This window comes from Canis lupus, chromosome 1, assembly GCF_003254725.2.
Source record: "Canis lupus dingo isolate Sandy chromosome 1, ASM325472v2, whole genome shotgun sequence".
In the NCBI taxonomy this organism is placed as follows: Eukaryota; Metazoa; Chordata; class Mammalia; order Carnivora; family Canidae; genus Canis; species Canis lupus.
Genome location: NC_064243.1, coordinates 68,119,226 through 68,133,323, shown reverse-complemented (window position 1 = coordinate 68,133,323; position 14,098 = coordinate 68,119,226). Strand labels below are relative to the sequence as shown.

General features: G+C 37.1%; 1 protein-coding gene and 1 long non-coding RNA gene across 4 annotated transcripts in view; one reads left to right on the top strand and one right to left on the bottom strand.

Moving 5' to 3' along the window:
* LOC112644557 (uncharacterized) overlaps positions 1–14,098 on the top strand; it is a 59,280-nt gene that overhangs the window by 32,216 nt on the left and 12,966 nt on the right. The window lies entirely within an intron of this gene.
* LAMA2 (laminin subunit alpha 2) overlaps positions 3,767–14,098 on the bottom strand; it is a 583,497-nt gene continuing 573,165 nt past the window's right edge. For all 3 annotated transcript variants that reach the window (XM_049115400.1, XM_049115407.1, XM_049115415.1), the window contains 2 exons: positions 12,929–13,151; positions 3,767–4,748 (listed from right to left, as the gene is read on the bottom strand). In XM_049115400.1, the coding sequence (XP_048971357.1) occupies positions 4,591–4,748; positions 12,929–13,151 (381 nt within the window). In that variant the 3' untranslated portion in view covers positions 3,767–4,590. The remainder of the gene's footprint in view (positions 4,749–12,928; positions 13,152–14,098) is intronic.

Genomic DNA, 14,098 nt, shown 5'->3' with positions numbered 1-14,098 from the left:
CTGCTTCTCCCTCTGCCTGTGTCTCTGCCTCTCTCTCTCTCTTTCTCTCTGTGTCTCTCATGAATAAATAAATAAAATCTTAAAAAAAAAAAGAAAACCCTGCAATTTCTTTTTCCTGTTTTCAAGTTCTAATTTTTGTGATACCCATACTCTTAATGCTCTTCATTTTGGTGTGTCCATATTCCCCTGCCTACTCTCACTCCCTTGGTGATCTCGTTCTCCTATAGTGTGGCTACAAATAACATCAATATTCTGATAACTCCTGTATTTATATCTATAGCTTAGACCTGTTTTCTGAACTTCGACTCATTATCCACCTGCCTATGGTACTGTGTCCTTAGATACCTAATGGGTAGTTTAAAACTAATACATCTAAAACAAATCATCTGGTTTTCCTTTTTGTAAAAAACTCACTTCAAGTACAACCCTCATCTCTGAATAATGGCTGCTCTGTTCTTCCATATGATCAGAAGTTATCAGCACCTTATTTTCTCATACTCCACAGGCAATTCTGCAGGAAACACTAATCCATCTCCAAAATATATCAGAATCTAATTACTTCTTACCACCTCCACTGCTACCACCTTTTATATTATTAGGTATGTCCCTGCAGAGGGCTGAGCTCCAGAGACACAACTTGCCCAAATAAAGCAGAGCTTTGATTTATCCAAGGGTAAATTAGTAGTTCTCTAAACCTGAATATACAAACCAGAAAAGCTCTCCAGAGAATCCATTCTGCTGAAAAGTTCAATAAGTGGTGTTATTGAACATCATTTCTTTGATTTATAATTACTATGTAGCTATTCCTAATATCCCCAAGCACATATGAAAACAACTTCCTCTATTTAAGTATGTTGTGAATATTCTTTTTTTTTCAAATTTTTTCTATTCATTTATGTAAATGATAATGCTCACTGTTCAAAATAATTGATTTCTCTGATATATGCGTCATTCTCAAGGAACCTGAAATATGCTGATGCTGTATATATGTATGTATGTATGTGGAAAGGCTCTGCCTTTGTTCGCTGGGACTGCCATAGCCATGTACCACCAAGTAGGTAGCTTAAACAATGGAAACTTATTTTCTCACAATTCTGGAGGCTAGACATCTGAGTTTAAGGTGTTGGCAGGGTTGGTTTCTTCTAGAGGCCTCTCTCCTGGGCTTCGATGGCCATCTTCTCTCTGTGTCTTCACATGGTCTTGTCCCTATGTCTGTCTGTGTCTTAATCTCTTCTTATAAGGACATCCGTCATGTTGGATTAGGGCCTACCCACATGACTTCATTTTTATCATAACTACCTCTTTAAAGCCCCATCTGCAAATTTTCAGGTACCGTGGGCTAGAACTTCAGCAGATGAATTTGTAGAGGGGAAAGCACAGTTCATGTCATAACACTCTTGCTTTGACAATGGACACAAATTTCATGCTCACTTAGGTATCTGACACAAACGTCAGTGAGTTTGAATCACTAACCTGAATTATCAAGATTCTAAAATAAGAGAATTCAGGCCCAGCCTGAGGGTACCCTTCCCTTGGGGTACCCTTTGGGTCTGAGGCATGTGCTACTCTCAGTCAAGCAAATGAGTACAGTACATTGGTTTGTATCTTTCTCTTGATTCAAAAGAGATTAAAAGATATTGAAAAATAGAAATAAAATGGCATCAGCAAGAAGTCATCTCTCGCAAGTGGTGGTGAAGGACTACACCTTGCACTTGTGAAAACTATTGCGTTTTGTTTCCATGATATATTGTAGATACCAATTTTATTCCCAAATAATTCAGCAAATAATTAACATAAAATTGAGATTTTCCATTTTGTAGTCTTTTTTCTCTGTTAAGCAGAAAATCTAGAAGAGTTCTGTAGTTAGAGATAATAGGCTAAATCAAAGAAGAAGAAAGTAGTTATGATTTTTGAAATCGCTAATTGAAGCTTTAAGTGTCTGGCAGTGTTCTAGTGCTTTGGGGCTGAAATCTGCTCAGTTCCTTATTTTCCTTTGTCAGCTGTGTTCACCATGGTAACTTTAGTAAAACTCCCTTCCTAAATGTTTTCCCTCTGAGGTGCAAAGCACCTTCTTAAAGAAGAAGGCTGACAACCTGGTAGGAGTGGGTGTTTGAAAAATAAATGGAAAGTATTCTGCTTTCTTCATAATTGCTGTGGGTGGAAGGAGGTGAGGAAATTATTGAGGGGATAAGGTTGGATGAAGGAAATGCTTTGTTTTGGGCTAAGAATCTGATTGTTGAGGCAGAAAATTAATTTAAAATATGCGAGGGAAACTTTTCCTATTCACAAAATTTCCTTATTTCTCATCTCAGAATTTGGACAAACTTTGCCCATATAAATTCATGATCCATTTTGGAATATGGATTTTGTATGGGACAAATTTAGCCAGTACCCGATGCAGTGAATCCTGCTTGGGGCCAGTTTCTCCATAAAATATGGGGGCAGTAGAAATGCAAGTTCTCAGACTTAGTCATACATTGGAATCAGCTGGAGATGTTTAGAAAATGCCAATGCCAGAGCCCTATCTGGTGATTATTTAAGGTGTAGAGTGATATCCAGATATGATTCTTATGTACTCAAGGCAATTTCAATGTCTAGTAAGAATTGAGAATCACTGTATTTATGGATTTCAAAGGGCCTTTCCAACTCAAACACTTTTTTTTTTTTAATTAAAGAGAGAGCAAGTGAGTGGACAGGTTTATGCAGGGGTAGGAGCAGAGGAAGAGGAAGAGAAACCCCAGAAGACTCCATGATGAGCACAGATTGTAACACAGGGCCCAATCCCAAGATTCTGAGGCCACCACTCGAGCTGAAACCAACAGTAGGTCACCCAACCAACGGCCCCCCAGGTGCCCCTCCGACTCCACCATTCTAAGGCACTCACATACAAATTGACTTCAACAGGGCTTGACTCTGATAGGACTGTTAATTAGGTACCTTTGCTTTCAAATTTGTAATATTTCTTTCTGTTCAGGCTTCAGGAAAGAAAGGCCTTTTAATTTAGGAACTTAGCATCTTTATTTTTGTTTATCCACTTTTTTTCAGATAAGCCCAAGTCTTATCAGTGTTCAGTGCAGAAGCAACATCTTCACTTTCGAAACACATTGGTTTTCAAAGAGTTTTATAGCTTAAAGATGGCTCAAAAAGCATTAACTTGATTCAATATAATTTTTGTGTGTGAGGGGGTGGCCAAGACAAAGTCAACCATAGATTCTCAGATGACTCTAAACTTGCGGCATAGTGGATAATTTTCCTCTTTAGGAACAGTGGTTCTTGTTCCTGATGGCACTTTAGGATTGCCTGGGAAGCTTTTAAAAAACCCTCATGCCCAGACTGCATCCTAGACCAAGTCAATCTTCCCAGATAATTCCAAAGTGGAGCCCTGATTGAGAATCCCTTGCTCTGGAATGAAGCTGTGTAGGCAAATGGTAACAAGCAACCGGCCAATGATGGAATGCTGAGCGTGTTACCATCTCCTTCATTAGCAACAGCACCTTCTTGTCCCTTGTGGGATGATTCTTCTTCTGCTAAAATCACCATGCGATCTCTTCTTTTAAATGTTCGGCATTATTAGATTTAACGATTTCTACTGAAGATGGCAATGGAAACACTCCCTTCCTAAGTTGATGAATAAAATCTAGGCCAGTCTTCTCACAGAGCCCTTTGAATAGGATTTAAATAGTGGATAAAAGAAAAATAAAACAAACACATTTTTTAGGAAATGAATTTGTTAGGTCAAATTACGACTCAAAAAGACTCAGCGATGTACTTTTATTAAGTTTTTGGTTTATTGTTTCCTGGTAAGTAAAAATGCATTTCAGCATTACTCCCCTGTGATTATGAATATTGTGATTTTCACTGCAAAATGAAGGAGCCCAGAGTGTCGATACTGTAGTATCAAATGTGTGCTTAATTGTCATTCTGGAGCTTGGTTCTGGTGTCTCCCCAAAGCCTATAAATCATTATCAAACAGGAAAATCAAGTAATTAAGCTCTCTGGCCTGAATCTTATCTATACTCTCTAAATATATGCTCAGCATAAAAAAGTATTCACTCATATGGCTATTTAAACCCCCTAATAATGAACTTGCATCAGGGAAATGATTTGCTAATGCTTTCTCAAACAGAGGGAGTAAAGGAGCTGATTTCTTCCCAATCAAACATGCCAAATCCACTGTTTTTTTCAGTGGCCTGAACAGAAAGCCAAGGCTGATGTATGTGGAAGAGGGTGATAAAAGTATTAGTAGGAGTTAGTAAAAACAAACAAGAAAGTTGCCTTCACAAATTACATCTGAGATCTTCTTGAGATGAGTCCAAGGCATGTTGCAAATTCATTAGTTTATCAGTTGTCTTTCATCTTTAAAATCACACAAAACAAGCAATTATTTAGAATGAAATAACTGGTTTAATATTCATGGACTTGAGAAAACTTGAATTTAAATTCAGGCTGGGATCTGAATTAGCACCAACCGAATACAGAAAGAAGTCAATATACATGCACAAATTAGTTTTAATAACATATATGGTTAAGATATATTTCTTTTACTCGATATACTTGAAGGACCACTTTTGGAGTTAAAACTTATTTGTATTAGTTGGCTGGGCATGATACAGGCTGGACGCCCCGTAGCTCCAGGGCCTTGGCAAAATTGACCTCCAGTGGCTTGCCCGTGCCTTTGGTGAGCCTCAGAGACCGGATGCAACCTCGAAACCTAACGTTGGTCGTCAGACCAAACTGGTTGAGGCCATCTGAAAAACAAAGCAAAAAGCGCTCAGCTTTGACATGCAGCTTCTGTTTTAAAGGAATTTAAAAAATTTTAATTGTAGTGTAGTACTTGACAGTCAGCATTATATTATTTTCCGGTGTACAATACGGCGATTCAGGAATTCCGGTCTATAACTCAGTGCTCATCAAGGTAAGTGCGCTCCTCATCCTGTTCCTCTATTTCACCCATCCCCACCCACCTCCTCTCTGATAACCATCCGTTTAATCTCTAGAGATAAGAGTCCAAATTTTTGGTTTTTGGTCCCCGCCCCTTCGTGCATTTGTTTTGTTGTTTCTTAAATTCCACATATGAGTGAAGTCATATGGTTGTCTTTCTCTGACTGGCTTATTTTGTTTAGCATTATACAATCTCCATCTATTTGTGTTGTCACAAATGGCAGGATTTCATTCTTTTTTAATGGTGGAATAATATTCCATTGTATGTATAACCACATGTTTATCCATGCATCTATTTATGGACACGGGCTGCTGCCTATCTTGGCTACTGTAAATAATGCTGCAACAAACATAGGGATGCATGTATCCCTTCAAATTACTGTTTCATATCCTTTGTGTATATACCCAGGAGTGTGATTATTGGATGTAGGGTTCTATTTTTAATTTTTTGAAGAACTTCTCTACCCTCTCACAGCAGCTACAGCTACACCAGCTCGCATTCCCACCAAGAGTGCACGAGGGCTCCTTTTACTCTGCATCTTCACCAACACTTGTTGTTTCTTGTGTTTTTGGATTTTAGCCCTTCTGACAGGTGTGAGGTGATACCTCCTTTTAGTTTTGATTTGCATTTCCCTGATGATGAGTGATGTTGAGCATCTTTTCATGTGTCTGTTGGCCATCTGGATGTCGTCCTTGGAGGAATGTGTGTTCATGTCTTCTGCCCATTTTTTATTGGATTGTTTGTTTCTGGGGTGTTGAGTTGTCCTACTTTTTTTTTATATATATTTCAGATACTAACCCTTTATTGGGTATGCCATTTGTAAATATCTTTTCCCATTCAGTAGGTTGTCTTTCAGTTTTGTTGGCTGTTTCCTTTGCTGTGCAGAGCTCTTTATTTTGATATAGTCTCAATAGTTTATTTTTGCTGTTGTTTACCTTGACTCAGGAGACACAGACTTTTAGAAAAATGTTGTTATGGCCAAAGTCAGAGAAATTACTGCCTGTGCTGTCTTCTGGGATTTAACGGTTTCAAACCTTACATTTAGGTCCTTAATCCATTTTGAAGGTTTTGTTGGTGTAAGAAAGTGGTCCGGTTTCATTCTTTTGCATGTTGTTGCCCAGTTTTCCCAACACCATTTGTTGAAGAGTCTGTCTTTTTCCCATTACATATTCTGGCCTCCTTTATTAAATAGTATTTGACCTTAAGGTGGGATTATTTTCTAAGCTTTCTATTCTGTTCCACTGATCAATGGGTCTATTTTTGTGCCAATAGCATATTGTTTGTACAAATCAACTTTGTAATTATGACTTGAAATTTGAAATTGTGATGCCTTCAGCTTTGTGTTTCTTTTTCAAGATTGCTTTGGCCATTTGAAATCTTATGTGGTTTTATACAAATTTTAGGACTTTTGAGTTCTGTGAGAAATACAGTTGGAATTTTTTTTTTAATTTTTTTTTATTTATTTATGATAGTCACACACACAGAGAGAGAGAGAGAGAGAGAGAGAGAGGCAGAGACATAGGCAGAGGGAGAAGCAGGCTCCATGCACCGGGAGCCCGACGTGGGATTCGATCCCGGGTCTCCAGGATCGCGCCCTGGGCCAAAGGCAGGCGCTAAACCGCTGCGCCACCCAGGGATCCCTACAGTTGGAATTTTGATAGGGATTGCATTAAACCTGAAGATTGATTTGGGTAGTATGGACATTTTAAAGTCTTCATGTTTGTTTGTGACATTTTCAATTTCCTTTGTTAATGTTTTATAGTTTTCAGACTATAGGTCTTTCATCTCTTTGGCTAAATTTATTCGAAGGTGTTTTATTTTTTATACAATTATAAATTGGGTTGTTTTCTTTCTCTTTTGGCCACTTCATCATGAGTGTATAGAAATGCAGTGGATTTCTGTACATTGATTTTCTATTGTGACCTTACTGAATGCCTTATCAGTTCTAGTCGTTTTTTGGTGGAATTTAGGGTTTTCCATATATAGGTATCATGTCATCTGCAAATAGTGAAAATTGTGCTTCTTCCTAACCAATCTGGATGGTTTTCATTGCTTTTATCTTACCTGATGGCTATGGCCAGAACTTCTAGTACCATACTGAATAAAAGTGGTAAGAGTGGACATTCTTGTATTGTTTTTGACCTTAGTGGAAAAGCTCTCAGTTTTTTACCATTGAGTGTGATGTTATTTGTGGGTTTTTCTCATATGGCCTTTATTATGTTGAGGTATGTTCCCTCTAAACCTACTTAGTTGAGTTTTTTTTCATGAATGGATGTTGTACTTTGTCAACGTTCTATGAAGCCAGGATTACCAAAACCAGAATAAGACTCTACAAAAAAACAGAACTACAGGCCAATTTCTCTGATGATTCCATCAGAATGATTCCATCATGAATGGATGTTGTACTTTGTCAAATGCTTTTTCTGCATGTATTGAAATGATTCTATGATTTTTATCCTTTCTCTTGTGATGTGATGTATTATGCTGATTGGTTTGTGATTGGTTTGCGATTATTAAACCACCCTTGCATCCAAGGATTAAATCCTACTTGATCATGGTGATTTTTCTGTTAATGTATTGTGGATTCAGTTTGCTAGTATTTTGTTGAGGATTTTTATACTTACATCAGAGAAATTGGCCTGTGGTTCTCTTTTTTGGTAGAGACTTATTCTGGTTTTGGTAATCCTGGCTTCATAGAATGAATTTGGAAGTTTTCCTTCCTCTTCTATTTTTTGAACAGCTTGAGGAGAATATGTATTGATTCTTCTTTAAATGTTTGGTAGAATTCACCTATGAAGCCATCTGGTCCTAGACTTTTGTTTGTTGTGAATCTTTTGATAACAGATTCAATTTCATTCTCAGTAATTGGTCTGTTCAAATTTTCTCTTTCTTCCTGATTCAGTTTTGTTATATTTGTTAGGTTATATGTTTCTAAGAATTTAGCACTGGGTGTTATGCTATATGTTGGCAAACTGAACTCCAATAAAAAAAATGTACAAAAAAAGAAAAAGAAAGAAATAGAGAAAGAAAGAAAAAAAAGAATTTATTTATTCTACGTTGTCCAGTTTGTTGGCATATATTTTTCATAATATAATATAAGTTGTTTTTTCTCCTTTCATTTCTGATTTTTAGTTCTCTTTCTCTCTCTCTCTCTCTCTCTCTCTCTCTTTCTCTCTCTGTGTGTGTCTCTCTCTTTTAAATCTGACTGGAGGTTTATCAATTTTGTTCATCTTTTCAAAGAATCAGTTCCTGGTTTCATTAATCTGTTCTATTGTTTTTTTAAATTTAAGCTTCTATTTCATTTATTTCAGTGTTAATCTTTGTCACTTCTTCTGACGGTTTCAGGTTTGTTGTTCTTTTTCTAGTTCCTTTAGGTGTAAGATTTATGTTGTTTATTTAAGATTTTTCTTGATTCTTGAAGTAGACCTGTATTGCTCTCTACCTCCTCCTTAGGACCACTTTTGCTATATCGCAAAGATTCGGGAACATTGTGTTTTCATTTTCATTTGTCCCAGTATTTTCTGATTTCCTTTTTGATTTCTTGGTTGACCCATTCATTGTTTATTAGCATGTTATTTAATCTCCATGTATTTATAGTCTTTCCAGACTTTTTCTTATAGTTGATTTCCAGTTTCAGTGCATTTTGGTCAGAAAATATGCATGGCATGGCTGGGATCTTTTTAAATTTGTTGAGGCTTGTTTGGTGGGCTAATATGTGATCTCTATTCTAGAGAATGTTCCATGTGCACTTGAAAAGAATGTGTATCCTGCTTTCTGGGATGGAATGTTCTGAATGGATCTGTTTAATCCATCTTGTCTAGTATGGCATATAAAGACCCTCTTTCCTTGTTGATTTTCTGCTTAGATTATCCATCCATTGATGTAAGTGGGGTGTTAAAGTCCCCCACTGTTATTGCATTATTATTGATTAGTTCTTTATATTTGTTACTAAATTTTAAATTTGGTGGAATTTAGGGTTTTCCATATATAGGTATCTGGTTGCATAAATATTTACCATTGTTATATCTTCTTGTTGAATTGTCCCTTTAGTATCATATACTGTCCTTGTCTCCTATTACAATCTTTTGTTTTAAAGTCTATTTTTGTCTGATATAAGTATTGCTGCCTGGCTTCCTTTTCCTATCTATTTGCATGACAAATGTTTCTCCATCCCCTCACTTTTGATCTGCAGGTGTCCTCACTTCTCAGATAAGTCTCTTGTAGGCACAGCATTTGGTTGGGTCTTGTTTTGTTATCCATTCTGTCACCTGATATCTTTTGATTGGAACATTTAGTCCATTTACATTCAAAGTAATAACTGATAGGTATGTATTTATTGCCATTTTTTTATTTGCTTTGTGGTTGTTTTAGAGATCTTCTCTGTTCATTTCTTCCCTTGCTCTCTTCTCTCACCATAAGTTGGTTTTCTTTAGTGATATCTTGGAATCCTTTCTTTTTATATTTTGTGGATCTATTATTAGTTTTTGTTCTGCAGTTACTTAGGTTTGTATATAACATCTTCTTCATACTGCAGCCTATGTTAAATTGATGGTCACTTAAATTTAAATCCATTTTTCACTCCTCTCCTCTCCACATTTTAGATAGATGGTGTCATACTTTACATCCTCTCATTTTGTGAATCCCTTGACTACTTTTTACAGATACGCTTATTTTTACTTTGTGCTTCCTACTTTTCTCACTCTTACTGATGGTCTTTCCTTTCCACCCAAAGAGTTCCACTTAACATTTCTTGGAGGGCTGGTTTTCTGGTCATGAACTCCTTTAAATTTTGTTTGTCTGGGAAACTCTTTATCTCTCCTATTCTGAATAATAGGAGAGATTTTTATTATTAATTATCATTATTATTTTTTATTATTAATTATTAATAATAGAAGAGATGATCTTACCAGATAGAATATTCTTAGATGAAGTTTTTTTTTCTCTTTTAGCACTTTGAATATATTATTCTCTACCTTCTGGCTTGTCAAGTTCCTGCTGAAAAATTTGCTGAGAGCCTAATGGGTTTCCCTTGTATATAACTGTGTTCTTTTCTCACAGTGCTTTTAAATTTCTTTTTGTATCACTACTTTTTGCCATTTTGATTACTGTGTGTTTTGATGTGAACTCCTTTGGTTGATTTTGTTGGGGATCTTTGTGTCTCCTGGATCTGAATTTCTGTTTCCTTCCCTAGTCTTGGGATGTTTTCAGCTAGTATTTCTTCAAATAAATGTTCTGCCTCATTTTCTCTCTATTCTTCTGGGATCCCTATAATGTGAATATCATTACACTTGATGGAGTCACTGAGTTCTCCAAGTCTGTTCTCCTTTTGCATAATTTTTTCCCTCTCCTCCACTCAGGTTGATTACTTTCCATTACTCTGTACTCCAGGTTACTGATTTGTTCTTCTGCTTCCTCTAATCTGCTATTTATTTCATCTAGTTTATTTTTAGTTTCAATTGTTGTGTTCTTCATGTCTGATTGGTTCTTTTTTTATCTTTTTGTTAAGAGTCTTATTGACGTTCTCTACTCTTTTCCACTCTTTTCTCAAGGCCAATGAGGATCTTTATGATCATTACTTTAAATTCTCTATCAGGCATATTTAGCTATGATTTGCTTAGTTCTCTTGCTATAATTTTGTCCTGTTCTTTTACTTGGGACATTTTCCTCTGTTTCCTCATTTTGTCTAACTCTATGCATTTGGTTCTCTGTGTTAAAGTCTCTTGCTCTTAAAAGTAGTGAGTGGGTGTGCACTTTTTACAAGGTAGAGCTGGTCATCTGCCAGAAGGATTGTGCCAGTGTCACTGAGACCAGGCCAATCTGCAAAATGCACATGAGCAGCATGCACAGTTTTAACAAGGTGCACATGCTGTCTGTGAGAGATGACCAGCTGCTGCTACTGGAATAGAGGCCCTCCAAAGCACAAGGTTGGGAGATGCAGTGTTGGCAAGGTTTGTACTGGTCTTCTGTGCACAGTCAGGACTAGAGTGGGCCAAGCTGGAGGGGGTGGGGCTTGGTGTAAGCAAGTCAGGTAATGAATGTTGGGACTGCACTGGTTCCTGCAGGTGACCGTGTGTTTGTGCTGGGAGGTAGAGGAGGGAAACAGTAGTTGATGGCTTCTTTGCTCCTGGAGGAGTTTCCTAGGAATCTCTGTCTCTCTGGGACAGTAATTAACTCCCTCCTATATGCCCCAGGTATTTTTCAAATTGTGCTTCTCTGCTGTTTGTCCACAGGCTGTTTGTTGTGCTCTGTCTTTACAGATGGGGACACAGTTTCTTATCATCATTCTGGCTCTCTTAGAGCCAAGTCTGCTGATTTTTAATGTTCTAGGCTTTAAGTCCTGCTGGTTGTAAGAACTCCCAAATTTGGCCCCTCTGCTTTTCAAAGCCAAATGTTATAGAGACCTGTCTTCCGCATGCATTCTGATCCCATTATGATTGTCTATTTCTCTCCTCTTTCCACACCCCTGGCTGTTTCATTTCTGTCAATGGCCTGTGGTCCTTTAGCTCCTCACTGCATCTGAGCCCTTCCTACCCTCTCCTCTACATTTAGTTGTGGAGTTTTTTCTTCCTGTCTTCAGGTCATTTTCTGGGTTATTTACACTGATGAGTGTGTTATCTAGTTGTGTCTTTGGGAGGAGGTGAGCTTAGAGTCCTCTCTGCCATCTTCCCTGAAAGTGTTCGAAGAGCATATTTACAAGTCAGCTGTTACCTTGAGGTTAAATCGGAAGGCTGTTTTTTTTTTTTTTTTTTTTCCCGGAAGGCTGTTTTAAGTAAAGTTCGTGATTTTGTTCTTAGCCTTGCTGACAATTAAACTTGTAGCATTTCTATTGTTATATATCCCGAAATTTGGAGTCATGTAGAATGATACATTTTAAGATAGGAATTTGGTTTGGAATGAACAAATTTACAGCTGTGTTATATTATGGAATTTAATGAAAGAATTCAATTGATCAAATACTTTACTGAATTAGGGCATGGACGTTTAATGGTGACTTTACTATTTTACATTGTAAAAATACATCTTAAAAGATTAAGCTGGTTAAAAACTCATACAAAATTTTTGTTGTTGTTGTTAAGGAGACTCCATTCTTTCAGCAGGCCTAGGAGGTGCTAGCTATGATCTCATTTCATAGACTGTGAGTGGGGAAATAGGATATCTCCAGAGCATCTTGGGGGTTATCCTGATTGAAGCAGAAATAGGTCCTTTTCAAACTCAGAAGCAACTTTGGAAAGAGGAGCTGTGAATTGGTCCCCATTGCTCCTATATGTTTTCCTCCATTAACCACTGCTGAATATATATATTTTGCTTGTTTTGTTAGGCAGAGGAGCTTTACGTAAATGGGAATGACAGTTTCTCTTGCCAACATGCTGAAAGACCATTCCAAGTGTGTGTTATTACAGTATTTATAAAGAGGCGGTTGGGCCATTTCTCATCAAGTTGGGCACTCTTGTTTATGGGCACTTTAGGTAACTGTGGTTTATGTGCTACACTTAATGTGCTGGACAGGGATTCTGAATGCAGATTTATTGCTTGGGTTTCTTTGTAATATAAATATAAACTCCATAATAACCTAAAGGGGAAATTAGCTTGTTTAACCCAATGATTTCCAGAACTTGAGGAAATAAGTTCCATTACATTTTATGATTCCTCTGGTATATTAATTTTCAAAAAATCAGAAAGAACACCAATGCTGGCCTTCATCGCTGTTAAATGCCTCATATCTTTTATAAGCCAAATTCATTTCCTCTAGCCTCCATCTCCCCATGAATGAAACTTTGGGGGCTACCCTGTAAAGTTCGGTCCCAGTTGGTTTATATAAGTAATATGCTCATTTTACACACTGGAAGTTTCAGGTAAGGTGTTATTTATGGGAGTAGATGTTAAAGCTAGGAAGTGTACTTATGCACACATTCATGGACATAGTTATACAAATAAATTTAAATACACTAACAACAAAGAAATTCTTATGGAGTAGATAAGGCTCACCTGGGAAACCTCCAACAAACACAGGGTCATTTGTATCAGCTGATGTGGATGCTTGGTTTGGGCTCTGGGCTTCCACCTGCTTCCCATCTACTGTCAGCTCAATGCGGTGTTTGATCTTGTTGGCTGTGACTTTATGCCACTGTCCGTCACACAGATGCCCCGGGATCCCAGCATCATAGACAGCAGTGAATCGGCCGGCACCATTGTCCACATGAAACATAAGCTAGAAAGTAGGAAGTGGAACAGTCACAGATGGTTTCATTAGACAGGTATCGTGATGGTTCACATAGCAAAAAATGTTATGTTTGTAGGAAGGGCATCAGCTGGAATGGTTTAGAAATGAACATATCTGGGGCATTTTAAAAATTAAAAAGAGTTTGCAGAAATTAAAATACAAATTTAATAACCAGGAGTCACAAAGTATATTCTTTGCTTCTGGGCATTGTTGGGAGCAAGAGACAAGGTGTGTGAAACTAGTAATAATTCCATGTTCAGAAAATGCGATATATAATTTGAGGCTGGCTGACCAAAAAGGTACCTCATATACACCGGGACAAATCCTAGCATGGATCTTTATAGAGTGTGAGAGTCCTTAGTGAACCCTATAAAATTTCTTAAAAGATGTTTAGAGTGATTCATTAATTCGATTCACAAATTCATTTTAGAGGATTATTTTTTTTTAAATGTAAGCTTTTGATATTTTAATTGCATGTATTCTTTTTTTTTTTTCCTTCATGGATTCCATTTTATATGCAGGATGGAGAATAACATAAATTACTTTCTTGGGCAGGCTTGATGTGTCACAGGTGCCAAAGACTTTGAGCCAGAAGGCCAGTTAAATTCTTAACAATGAAGAACTTAGATTGGAAGTTCATGTCTAAATGAGAAAAATCTGTTTTCAGTAACATGGAACAGTCCCTGAAATTTGAGATGACAGAGTTCTTTTTGAAGCTGATGAAGGAAAGAAACATATTGAAACATTAAAAACAGTCAGTCTGGCAACACATTTGACAAGGGAATAGGAGAGACGTAGGGGTTTTGAAAAGAAGATGAAACACTGCAATAGGTAAAAAGTTTGTAAACTAAATGGTGATGTGAGTACTAAGATTTTACTATATTGGGTGGAGTTTGTAAGAGCAGGACTTGGGGAGAAATACAATGCATTGTAAT